Source organism: Nothobranchius furzeri, chromosome 10 (genome assembly GCF_043380555.1).
Source record: "Nothobranchius furzeri strain GRZ-AD chromosome 10, NfurGRZ-RIMD1, whole genome shotgun sequence".
NCBI lineage: Eukaryota > Metazoa > Chordata > Actinopteri > Cyprinodontiformes > Nothobranchiidae > Nothobranchius > Nothobranchius furzeri.
Window position 1 is genome coordinate 68,369,262 of NC_091750.1, and position 13,778 is coordinate 68,383,039.

General features: G+C 41.8%; 1 protein-coding gene across 2 annotated transcripts in view; it reads right to left on the reverse strand.

Annotated features, from left to right (window-relative positions):
• The window catches only part of tmem132e (transmembrane protein 132E), a 637,247-nt gene that overhangs the window by 32,746 nt on the left and 590,723 nt on the right, over positions 1-13,778 (reverse strand). For both annotated transcript variants that reach the window (XM_054731106.2, XM_015961920.3), the window contains exon 7: positions 3,887-4,166. In XM_054731106.2, coding sequence (XP_054587081.2) covers positions 3,887-4,166 — 280 coding nt within the window. The remainder of the gene's footprint in view (positions 1-3,886; positions 4,167-13,778) is intronic.

The window sequence follows — 13,778 nt, forward strand, 5'->3', positions numbered from 1 at the left end:
ATTGCCGCAGTTAAGAAATAGATGGAAAAATCTCTTCGACATCACATGGTTAGTAGACCCCGCCCACCTTCAGCTTGGGACTGCCCATGGGAAGGAGAGCATGTCTTGGCTAGTAGAAGCTAACCGTTAGCATCAGCTAACATGGTGGAATACATTCAGGCTTGCGTTGTTTATGGAGATAAATAAACAGGTTTTACCCAAGAAAATATGTTTTACAGTTTTCTGAGTTCCATTAACAGCTGAGGAGTCGCGTTTCTGTTAGCCAATCAGAGATGCAACGTTTGTATCAATAGATAAATCTCCTAATCCGACTAACCTCTGCTTCCTGAAACAGAAGCACCAGAGCTTTGTTTCCCCACAGAAAAAGACTAGGAATTCATTCGTTCGTTCGTTCATTTGTTCATTCGTTCGTTCACACGTCACAGCTAATAAAACAAGAGAATAAGATGTTTAAATAAACAGCAGGAAGATTCGTGCTGTTCAGGGAGGATTTACATGACTTTAATCACACTGGAATCCCTATAAATGACCACAACGATGTAAAGACTTATAAAGGATAGTAAACATGTGAGGTTTGTAGCCTTCAGACATTAGTTTAAAACACAGACACCAAATAGTTGATAAACTATAGTCAGACACGGCTGCTTCCCAAGACAAGAAGAGCTGCTACTGGAGCCTGAATGTCCAAACAGGAAGTTTGTGCAAATAAAAATACGTTTAGAAAGCTTTGAAAACTGGAAGAAGAAAAAACTTTTAAAACTCTGTCCCATATGGTCTGCAGCTCTAAACTCAAAACCCTTAAAATCTGTTCCAAGGCCTTAATATTTCTCCACATCTTACTCAGGCTATTTATTCATTAAAATTGACTCAAGTGGGCAAGTTTTATGTGTTTGTAAACTGATGAGTAATTATTTATTTACCCAGCGACGCAGTATAAACGATCTATTGCTCCTTCAAAGTGATGGATTAGTGGCGTATCTTTTCTCCCCATTTTGCCACGATCAAAGGCATCCATCAGCCAACGATTCTCCCTCCTGACGGGCCGGAACTGTGATCTTTCACGGCGATCAAAACTCCCACCGACCGTTACCTCTATCCGTCCCCATAAATGACCGCCGAAGTGTCAGTAAATCACAGCCCGGGCGTAATAACTGGTGCTGCTTCCTTGATAAGGACCTCTGAACCTTTCCGGGCTGACGCATTTACGTGCACTTCGTGTCAGGATGCTTCTTCCCTTGGAAGGAGAGGAGAACACTTAGAGCACACGGGGGTTTGTTTCATAACAAAAGTGAAAGAACATATAATTATTATTTTTCTCCTTTTGCTACTCATTCCCACTCTTTAGTCCCAACATCAAAGTTAGTTGCCGAGATAAGGAAGCATGGCACTAAGGGAAAAGAGAAATGAGTAATCAAAGGAGAGTTGTGAGGAAAAGGGAGAAAACAAGGCAGAATACTATAATTACCTCCCAAACTGCGTTGCAACCATCCATCACAGCTTATCGGCTGTCTGCTGGATTCAACTTTGATCTTCTGCTGCTGAAGTCGTTTGTGTTTCTCTGTAATGAAGGAACGTCTCCGACCGCTCAGACGTTCCCGTTTCAGTTTGGCTAAAGCGTCCCACGTTCATCGCTTCTGTCGTCAGGTTTTTGTTCAGAATGTTGCCTGTAGCTGGTTAAACCAGAACTATTCGATATTTTAAAAATGACATTTCATTTGGTAAAGCCGAATTTAGTTTCCATTTGATGTAAACAGACTTCAAAAATAAACTAAAATCTATAAAATATGGAGAATACAAAGTTAGGTTTTGGCCTTAAAAATTATTATTAATATTAGCTTTTTAATTACTGTAGTATCTTACAATATTTAATAAACCCTAGTACCCAAAATAAATGAATAAAAGGAACTAGGCAAACAGTTTTCCTTGTTTGCTAATGTGGAAGTATCAAAATCACTCAAAAGCCCTAAATCCTCTGAACATATTTTCCATAATTGCATATTTATTGAATTAGTTTTCAAATAAACTCCTTTTAGTGCCCTTTCATGTGTGAGTACTGCTTGAATGTAGCTCCTTACTGTATTTTAGCCTCATTCAAATATTCTCAGATCTGGAAATATGCTAACTGGAGCCACCAACACCAGCCACAGTGTTTCCACTGGTCCTACAATCTCTTAAATCTTCCTGTTAAATGATAACATTTTAGGTCATTTATATCAACAGTTGTTAAACAAATATTTTTAGTTGTTTTCAAGTGTGTTTCTGAGTAAAAGTTTAATACAATCACTAGCTTAAACATTATAGGACTCATTTTTGATTACTACTTTGAGTTCAATAAAGATTAAAGTGTAATACAGTTATCCCTCGTTCATCGCGGTAGATGCGTTCCAGACCTGGCCGCGATAGGTGAAAATCCGCGAAGTAGGGACACCATATTTACAGTACAGTACTATATTGAATTATCGTATGATCACATTCTCTTTTTGTGGGTAAAACTCAAGAAAAAAAATTTTTTTACTTGTTTTTTTTAATAGTTTTATTACAAAAAGTGCATTTTATGATGAAATTGATGAAAAAAAAACCAGGAATTTCTTGATATTTCGCATAGAAAAATACGGCGAATCGGTGAAAAATACCGCGAATCGGCGAATTTCCCTTGAATAAGGCTCCAAAGAAAAAATCCGCAAAGTCGTGAATCCGCGATAAACGAACCGCGAAGTAGCGAGGGATCACTGTGTAACCATTTTAAAACACCCCTAATCTCGGTTTGTGCCGTTAGTTCATTAAAAACCAACTTTACATCTGCAGTGGTCACTAGTAGGAGTGAAGGCCTTGTAAGTCAAGCTCCGGTGCGACTGAGGACGAATGAGTCAGGTGAAAGAGAAAGTAGCTTCAGACAACAGAATTTGGAGTTTTATTTCCTGATATTTGGACATCTCTCCTCTGATTGGCTAACAGCAACACGACTCTACCACTGACTCTCTTTGCTCTGTAATGCTGATGTTTTATCTCCGCAAATAACACAAGCCTGGAGGAGTTCTGCTGTGTGGTGTAGTCGCTAATGCTAACAGTTAGCTTCTACTAGCTGAGACGTTCTCAGCTGTTTCCTGGACGCTACACCAACAACAGCCTTCCCCCTCATGAGTCAAGATGGGTGAGTCCATGAATGTTAGTGACAGGGTGACGTAGATCTGTCAGGATTTTCTAATCCTAGAGTTTCACCGTCTGTTTTCTATCAGAAGCTACTGCAGGAGATAGGTGTGGGAGCCTATTTTCATGTTCTGCCTGCATGAAACACTCAAGAGTGACCCGTTAGAATCAGAAATGATCATTGTAAAATAGTTTTTCAGTGAAGATGACCTTTAACCTTGACTTTGTGGTCATTCACATGGAGTTCTGTGTTTTATTTACCAGCGTCATCAGAATGTAGCACTTGTGGTGCATCCGGGGGTCACGTTAGGCTTTTTATCGCAGAAATGACAAAGTAATGTGAAATTGGGAAATTGGGGTTTAAAGGTAAAAACCAAACAAAGAGTTGTGAAATTTTCAAGTTTGAGAACAAAAGTTAACACCTCTTTAAGTTTCCATCTAAAGTAAACAAAAGCACAAATATTCATAACTTCTACTATAAAATAGCTCTAAATATTCCTCTTAGAAATTCATTTCCTGCAGGTTCATGTTCCTCAAACTGTGGTACAAGTACCACTACTGGTACAATTGAAGTAAATCCTTATATATGTTCAGAATCACAAGAAGAGCCCCATCAGTGAACAGGAACTCCTTGGGTAGAAGTCCTCTACTGTTCATGGACAGAATCTGGAGTAGGAAAGATTGTTTTCCATTTAAAGAACATTGTTTCCCGTCACCGATCAGTAAAAGAAGTTTTTACCTTCAGCACCGTGGATCCGAGCTCCAGGCCCACCAGGATCGTCCGGTCCACCAGCTCAGCTATCTTTGGGTCAGCCACCTTTAGGGAGTCCTGGACGAGGTCTGTGACATCCACCTGCCAATCCGGCCCCAGCATGGTGATGACCTGGTCTGTGCCTTCTGTGGAGGTGGTGTGGAACTGGGTCAGAACCTTGACCTGGGCTCGTTGGTACTGGAGGGCGCAGCCTCGACTCATCCGGCGGTCGTCATCCTCATCGTCTGCGTCGCTGTCTCTGGCGCTCCTTAAAGAGAAGATATTAAAATACACATGTGATTATCCCGGTGGAGTGGGTCTGTGAGCTACGGTGGCCCAGAGGGGTCAATGAAATCCAAAAGCTGCAACAGAAGTTATAATAAATCGGAAGTTCGCACTGGAACAACACTTGCTGAAAAAGAAGTGTTTGAGGCCTGGTGGTTAGACTCTCAACAGCCCTGTAAAGCTCCACGGTCCTGAACACGGCTCCTATGCCGAGGCTGTTTTATTTTAGTGAGCCTTCTGGGCCACCGTAGATGATCTGCCACCCAAAAAAACTAAAAGTAGTAAAAAAATTAAAAAAAAAAAGAACAGAAACAGTCGGTGTCGTTTGAATCCCAGCTTTCTTTTCTTTGGGGCCTCCACTGAAATTACAATTTGACATCGTAATACGGAGAAAGATCTCGGCACCGATCCCAGCAAATCCATCACATCCTCTGTTATAGGTGGCAATGGGAAAAATGCCTCCCAGCCAGGAAAGGAGGAACCATAATCATCGAGTTCTGGATGGATGCCTGTTTTTATCAGGAGCCTTGAGCGCTGAGGTCAAGCATGCCAGGTGCGTCCTGCAGCAGACTACATCAGGACGTATGAGCTCCCTGACTTCCCTCCACAGGCCTTTGTTTTAAATGGCTTCTGTCTTTGTTTTGACTGAGCGTTCTGAATGACTTAAGGTCCAGAAGCAGACGGAGGGTGTCCCACCTCTAAAGTCTCACTAATCCTTTCGTCAGACCACCTTGAAACCTAAATGCATCGTTTTATCAAGCAGTCATGGAAAATGTCTCTTTTTGGATTTCCCCAATCTGCTGGATTTACTTTATCACAAGATGATTTATTAGGGTAGATTAGATTAACTTGCAAATAAACACTCGGTGTAAAGGAAAGTTTTTTTTAGGTTTAAACGGACAATTTCTACACTCTAAAGGTACATAATATCACCTGTAACTGGCCTAGTTAAGGGAACAAAGCCAAAATGTGACAATCACAGGTCCCGCCTACCATCTTCCAAACAATCATTGTTTAAAATGATTAATTAATTATTTATAGTTAAATGTGTTAGAAAAATAGCTGTTTGAACTTTCAGCTGCAAATTTACAGCTGAGTCAATCAACAGGAGTCAATGAATGGAAAAAGGTGCAACTTAAAACTAAAAATAATCCTGGAACTAATTAATTTTGTTTAGACTTCAACTTCAGGATGGTTTCTAGTTATGACTCGAGTGTAAAGAAAAGAGACAAGTGGACAGTCGACATAAAGGAGATGTATTACTAAGTTATAATAGATATATGGTTGATACAAAAGTCCCACATCCCTCCTATTAAGCAATCTCAGCTGCCTTTTCAGTGCCTTCCAGAATGAGCCATTTCAGGGCTCTGTCACTTTAAAGTCTCTTTCCAGAGTATTTCTCTTATCTGATGGCACCATCTAGTGGCTGACAAGCATATCACACAAGAAGTCTGTCGCTCTGTATTTTTAAGATGGCGACTTCACGCTTCTGTTAATAAATGTGCTTCTGTAGCCGACAATCAGAGCTAAAACACACAGTTTTACGAGTATTATTCTCATGTCATGCTGTGTTTTCATATATTTATATTTTAAAGACTTTCCTGTCTGTGAAAAGTTCCTCAGCTCTGCATCAGTCAAGGTGCTTCCTTAAATGTGAAACGTCTAAGCGGTAGTCTAATGCTATTGGTTTGTTCTGGCTGGCATTCAGTTTCCTATTGCACGGAGCTCTGCAGGGCAGGGGGGCGTGGTTAGCAAAAAAAGACGTATTGCTTACATTATATCACAGGACATGATGAGATAATCACTTTTATGGATTTCTGAAAAACCATACATCATTTCTGAAAGTAGAAAACTCTGGAAAGATACTTTAAGAAAACAAGCAGCTTCTGGCCATGCCCATCCCTCCCCTGACTGGCCGCTATGAGGTGAGAAGAGCTCATGTGTGGGAGGGACTAGAGCCACTGGTCCCCGGTGGTGGTGGGGGGGTTCTAAGTTAACTTTTCTTATTCTGAAAAACTGATTTTAGAAGCACAAAATCAAAATCATCTTTTTATTCATGTTTAGAGCTTTTATAGAAGCAGAGGAGACCTAGCCTAGTGAACTAGACCAGATTCTTGCTTTGCAAAGTTTGGTCTAGGAACGCTCCATTGGAACCTACGCAGCCCCTAGCAGCATTCTGGCTGGCCAATCACAGCTCTCTGGAGGGGTTTCAAACACATAGAGAGCTGTGATTGGTCCATAATGGTGGGCCAATCATAGCGCTCTATCTGCTTTGTGAAACAATCATTGCGCTTTTCCACTTTGTAGGCCAATCAGGGCCCTCTATTCATCTGGTGGGCGGGATGATGCAACAGAGAGGAACAAGACGGCGACAACTCGTTAGAAATGGCTTTTACATCAACTTTGGACTATTTGGACTTGGGCTTTATTAGAATCAGGAGCAGATAGATGTATTTAAGTGCTTTTTTTTTTTAGAAAAAAGGACGTATTTTTGCGTTCTTCAACAGCAGATCGCCTCGTTTACAGACGTCTGTTGCAGTGAGTACGTCACGTTCATTGTCCAGTAGCATGCAGAGATTGTTTGAAAGACAACAGTAGAACCCGCCCCACGACCGAGAGCCGTCAATGAAGCGTTGCTAGACTAAATAATATATTTATTTAGTCCGGCTTGCCAGGCTAGAGGAGACCCACACGTCAGCAGAAATGGTTAGTTTTGCAGAATTTGTCCCTTTCAAACCTACACAGCATAAAAAAGGCTCTAACTGCATATTTATATCAATTTAAACCTCCCACTGTCTTTATGGGTGACCCCGCGAGGAAAGTTGACCATTGAGCAGGATTAATGGTTTATCCCTTGAGGTCCACGTGGCAGGGGTGAGGTGGTGCTCACTCCTCACTTAAAGACCATTTGCATATTTCCAAAAATGTATAAACATATCATTTTGAAAGTCTTAACATTAATCTTTCAATTCAAACAGGTGGGAGTGAGTGCATCAGTGGGACTAGACATATCTATAATTACTGTGGTATCTCGGGCGCTCTTCAAGATCACAAAAACTTCAAAAGTAGATATGGAAGAAAAAAAGTCATGATCTGAGGCACTCTGAAAAATAATTTATTATAATATAAGCTTATAATAATAATAATCATCATCAAACTTATATAGCGCTTGTTTAGGACACTCAAAGACACTTTCATGCACTCCCACATTCACACACTGCCAGTGATGGTGAGCTACTTTGTAGCCACAGCCGCCCTGGAGCGGTCTGACAGAGACAAGGCTGCCATTTGGCGCTGTCAGCCCCTCTGACCACCACCAACACGGGCAAGTTGGGTGAAGTGTCTTGCCCAAGGACACAACAGCAGAATGCCCCTGGCAGGAGCTGGAATCAAACCCATGACCCTCCGATCATGAGGCAACCCGCTCTACCACCTGAGCTACTGCATTATATTATAATGAATTATTTTTCGGAGTGCCTCAGATCATGACAGTTTTCTTCCATATCAATTTTTAAATGTTTAAATTAATCCAAGAAAATTATTTTGTAAAAACAAATCAGTAAATTTTGATGCAAAAAAAAAAAAAGCATAAAAGATGAAAATCCTCTTTTTTCCCCATAAAGACACAATTTTACAGATGAGAATGAAGCATGATATCACCTTTGTTTTGGGCGGATTTAAAGGCAACTTTAATCTAAGGAGCTGATCAGCCTGAAGTTCTTTAATTCATCTGTTAATCTGGAGAAAAGCTATTCCACAGACGCTTATAAGAAAGTAAAACCACAGAGACACAATCACAGATGCTGCAGAAACACAGATTTTAAAAGAAAAGAAGCGGCGACTTCTGTGGTTTGTCAAAGGCAGAATAAATAAACCAAAAGTAAGCTCCTAAAAAGTAGCTGTGAAGCATCCAGGACTCTGTTTTATTCAGAAGGAAAACTGATACTCCAACGTTTACAAGCAGGAACACTTCAGTTGGTTCACCGACTTGGCTCAGGTCACAGGAAGTTTACCTCCCAAAAGGTGCGCCTCAAAACATGGCCGACATTCTTCCTCCTTCGGAAGAATAGTGTCCGTTCTCGTTAGAGTCTCTCATACGAGGGGAGGCTTCAGTGCACACGGGCCGGCCGCCCGACTGCACTTTCTTCCCTTTTTTAGAGCATGTTTCTGGATAACGCAGCAAGTGAGCAACTCGAGGCCCACTGCAGGCCAAGAGGCGCTGCCGTGTTCAGAGGTTCAGAGTGTGTCACTGTGGACGCGGAGGACCGCGTGGATGCGAGGAAAAAGAAAGGAGAAGAGCTGAGGAGGTGAGGGAAGGAGGCGTGTCGAAGGGGTTGGAGGTTGTGTAAAGAAAGGAGGATGGGAAGGCAGTAAAAGGGCAATAATTCAGCTTATAATACAGATAATTACCGGTTAGGTGTTACTGGAGTGAGTTTGGGTCACCTAACAAGCCATTAGATCGTCTGAGGGGCTTCTGTAAACATCGACTTCACTCGTCCCCGAACCCTCGACCTCAGGCCGGTGCTTTAGCCACTGCTGCCGTTGCTCAAAAACACCGCTGGTAATCTCGGACATCAGAGCTTCGGTCATTGGTCGTGTTCTGTTCCAACAATGTTAGAGGAACCCTCATCGAGAGACAATTAATCAGGTCTGACTGACTGCTCTTCCTTCCTCCTCCTCATCGCACCTGTTTTATGTTGGATTTCCCACCTCAGCATCAGCACACCCTCTCCTCTGGCTCTTTTCTCCATCCTCAGGTCCTCGCTGTTGCTATTCTCTTCCTCGGTCGGGCTTCACCTTTGAGCTCCACCTTTCTTCCTGGATTTTGTGTTTCTGGGATTTCTTCCTTCCTTCTTTCTTTGAAGAGCTTTGTGTTTTCTTTTGTAGTGTTATGAATATGCTATTTTCTACCCTTAACAGCTGCCCTTTACCACAGAGACAAAGTGCATGAATTGCCAAGGTCGTGCACTCGCATTTGATGTTTACATTCCAGGAAAGAAGACAGAAGAAGGACGAAGAACGCTTTTCATTAGTTAATCAAAGAACTTTATTTCTAATAAAGCTAATCAAAACAAATGTTGGTCAATAATAATCAGGTGACTGATCTGTGAAATCAATGTTATGATTTATGTGTTTATTGAATAACAGGACTAACTCAGCCAGACATCCTGATTCACACAAGGTAAACACATGACACATTGTTCTCATTCAATCAGAACTTCCTTTCTGTTGCAGGGCAGAGTCTGGAGTGTTTAGTTAATCTGTCCACTCCGATTTGCTAAGAATTATAAACAACTAAGTTAATAAAACAGAGCAACGCCATTTTAACTTCAGTTCCATCTGAGCTCCATCAGAGATTCAACGTAGTTCCAACCAGCTCTCAAATCCATCATCGCTAAGTGAAGTGCAGACTGGCCAGCTGTATTTTCTACTTTAAGCTGAGAACTGTCAAGCTGGAAATATTCTGTCGTTTTACCAACAAGACGACAGTTCCTTCAAAATAAAAGCTGCACTCTCTACTTGACGTGACATCTGCCGTTGCTACCGGGATTCGATCCATAGACTGGTTTGTCGTGCTGCAGATGCTGTATCCATCAGTTCCAGCACCAAAGGAAGGTCCGGCGGACCTGGCATTCCTGATCTAACACGGGAGTCTCCGAAACGGTACGTAGATCCGGCACAGATGGCGTCTCATGTCCGTGCTCCTGAAGTCCCTCGTGGCTAGTTAGTCAAAACACCATCTTACACTCAGACTCGCCCTCCATCAGAACGGATATTCTGAACTGACACACACACACCAACACTTCAGCACACATCCATTTGCATCCATCATTAGTGAGTTAGTCCGGGGACATTGTTTCGAATAATTATAAAAATAAATATTCTTAAACGTCCCATATTTCTTTTTTCTTGTCTCTAAGTCAATACAAAGTGTTTGAATAAAATTCCCTGTGGTAAAAACAACCTCTTCTGATTCTAAGGTAAGATTAATCTCTTTACCTTAATAAAGTGTGAGAATATATCAACTATATTCCGCTACACTTTTGTTTAAATAAGTTCTTTCTGTTCCTCCTGCCTGCGAGCTGGAGCTTAGTTTCTCCGACCATTCAGACGTGACTGCGGAGCACTTCAAACGAGGGGTTTGTGCTACGCTAGCATACAAACGAATGTGAGTATTTTTTTCAGAAAAACACAGAAAACAACACATTTTATTATTTTTATTGCTATCATAAAAGCCAGGCTCATCTATTTTGCTGTTTAGCACACTAACAAGCATTAAAAACTACAAAATCAGGTAGCAGCTGTCAAATAAACTGGTCTCAATTGATGCCATATTGGCATTTTTAATGAATATGTTATTCTACGATGAAATGCTTTATTATTAGCCCATAAAAGTCCAAAAAAAAGATCAATGAGACCAATAACCTGAGTAAGTGTCACATCACCATCAACTATGATTGAGTGTGGTCCAGTTATCCTTTTATAATCTGTGTAGTTGGAATTTAGGAGTTAAATGGGATTATGATGGAAATATAGGAGAAATGTTTTGGTTTCTGCTGGAGCGTGTCTTTCTGGAGGATGACAGTAGACAGGATGCAGCTGAAGACAAGGTGACATGTTTGGTACCTTTAAACCTCACGACCGCCGCCACATGTGACAAAAACCTGCGTCACTTTCAGCGGGGTCAAGAATAAACCTTCAGGTGCGACAAGCTCTGTGACACATGGCGATGACTTCCTCGTTTCCCTGGAAACCGGCTAAACTGTGATGCAAATGTCTGCACTTTCACATTCAATGGCTCTTATGTTAAATATGGTAAATACAGGCTGTTAAAAATAAACGTTTGCAGCTTTAATCCACGATGATTCATGCACAAGCACAACGCTACCCATGAAATGAGGTGTAGGCTGTTTTCTAAACAAAAACATACACATTCTGACTCAGTCAATTAAGCAATGCAAACATAAGCAGGAATTAACCTGCTTCATGTGAAATAACCTGCATTCAGTGCAGATGTGCACGAGTTGGGCTCCAGGATTTTTACTCTAGTTAAACTAGTGAATTACACGTGTGTGTAAGGCATGCACACAGTGTGGTTTAGTAGAGGCCCGCTGTTTCACCTGCCGCCAGGTTTTAAAAGACAAGTGACGGTTAGAAGTGTCACTGGCCAATATTTTCACCTGTAGCAGTATCTGTAAATGCTGCTGAATTATAAAGACTTGTGGTGGCCATCTTGAATTGACTCTGAAAGTTATTTTCACTTACGTTAAAGTGAAAAATCCATCGAAACGTTGTTGAAAGTGAATAAAATGATGTCCACTTGTTGAAAAATATTGGCGGCTTCGTACTAAATAACCATAAAAATCGGGTTTCAAGTACACGAGGCGCAGGTCTAGCGTCTTTGTGGATGCCATATTAGACGCCATGTTTCCTTCAGGTCAACTCGGGGCCCTGCGCCTGTCAATGACATCACACTAGATGATTGGCTCAACGTACAACTTGTGGTTAAGTTATCACGTTCAAAACCATTTCGGCAGTAAGAAACATGAATTTAATGCCAAAACTGCTAAACTCGGTCCAAAACATATGTGAAAGAACAGAATTGAAAAAGGGATGCAATATGTTTTGGCCGAGCGGTACTGCCGTAGTATGATGACGTCATCGGCAGGCACAGGACGCAGAGCAGATCTGGAAATTACAACGCTAAAAACCTAACATCGGTATAATTCTCTCGATGGAATTAACTGAAGGACCATCAAAGTCTGAAGAGTCACGTTGAGGTCACATGCTTTCTGCTCCACATTCCATAATATTTTTTTAAACTAGCGACAGTCACGGAGATATGGTGTAAAAATACTGTGAAATGTAAATACTGCCCCCTAGTGCCAGGAAACTACACACTGCCACTTAAAAGTACACATTTAAACAGGTTTTCTAGACTAAAAGGTGTACTACTACAGGTAAAATCCACCTTGTAGTTGGTAAGTGTGAGCAGCTTGTCACGTCAAATGTTCCGTCTCTAATCTGTATTATATGTAAAATAGAAATGGCTACGGGGAAGCAGTTCATCCTGAGAAAAGCTGATTCACCACATCAAAATCTTAGACACCCCCCCTTACCAACCCACTGCTGGTAACGTTAACTGCAGCACAACGCTAGCTTGGGCTAATGCTAATGTCCTTGCTGGACGAGAGCAAACCAACAAAGAAGAATGTCGGAGTACACATGTAACGTTACAGGATATACCGAGAACATCAAGACTTTAGACGAATGCCAGTTAGATCGACAGCTGCTTATTCAGTTATTCAGATGCTGTAAAGTTTAGCTTCAGGCAGCGTTATAGAGCCATCAAGGTAAAGAGGAAGAAGAAAGTATCATTTCTATAGCGCCTCTCAAGATAAAAATCACAATGTGCTTCACAAAAACAAAAAATGTGAAAATATGAAAAAGCATTTAGAAAATGGTTAAAAATATATTTAAAATGAGCAGAAATAGACAATTGTGATTAAAAAAATGAAAGAGAGAGAGTAACTAGGAAAGAGGGAAATCAGTGGATCCTGAGGAAGGTGGAATAGGTGGGGAGAGCAGAATAAAGAGAGAGTGGTGAAGAAGGTCATACAAAAGCCAGCTTGAACAAGTGAGTCTTCAGCTGCTTTTTAAAGGAGACCACTGAGTCCACTGATCTCAGGCTGAGGGGGAGAGAGGTCCAGAGTCTGGGGGCCACAGCAGCAAATGATCTATCACCTTTGACCTTTAGCCTGGTGCTGCACAACCAGTAGGCTTTGATCACTGGACCTCAGGGACCCGCTGGGGGTGTAGGGACTAAGAAGATCACCAATGTGAGATGGTGCGTGTCCATGTAAGGCCCTATAGACCAGAACCAGGATCTTGAAATGAACCCTGAAGTTGACTGGCAGCCAGTGAAGCTGGAGGAGAAGCGGGGTGATGTGGGTGTGTTGGAGGACTTGGTCGGAAGCCGAGCACAGGCATTCTGAACCACCTGTAGACGGTTCAGGGAGGTTCTGCTCAGACACGTGAAAAGAGAGTTACAGTAGTCTAAGCGTGAGGAGATGAGGGTGTGGAGAACTGTCTCAAGTTCAGAGCGGGACAGAATGGGACTCAGCTTAGCAATGTTCCTGAGATGGAAGAAGGAAGAGCGAACAAGAGAACTGACATGAGAATCCAGGGTGAGAGCTGGGTCAAAGGTCACACCAAGATTCCTGATGGAGGGTTTGGTGTGAGAAGCAAGCTGACCAAGAGAGTCTCTGAGACCGGCCATTCGGCATGCAGCTCGTTTACTATTCATGCCCTGGCCAAGTGGGCAGGGCAAACCAGTCTTTCTATTAAAGTGGTTGTGTTTGGCAATTTATCAGAGCTCCTGGGCCATGTTGAGCCCCAACAAAGTTACACATTATGATAGAGGCTCAAAGAATGGTTTCCTATGGTAAAAATGTAGCACTGCTAAAACCCCTTTCGACAGTTTGAAACAAATATCTTGTGGAGTCAAGTTTATCACATTTTCAGGCTCATGGAAGTGTAGCTAACAACACTCCAAAGTTTACCTCAGTGTTTGTAAAGTTGACTGAGGTATGCT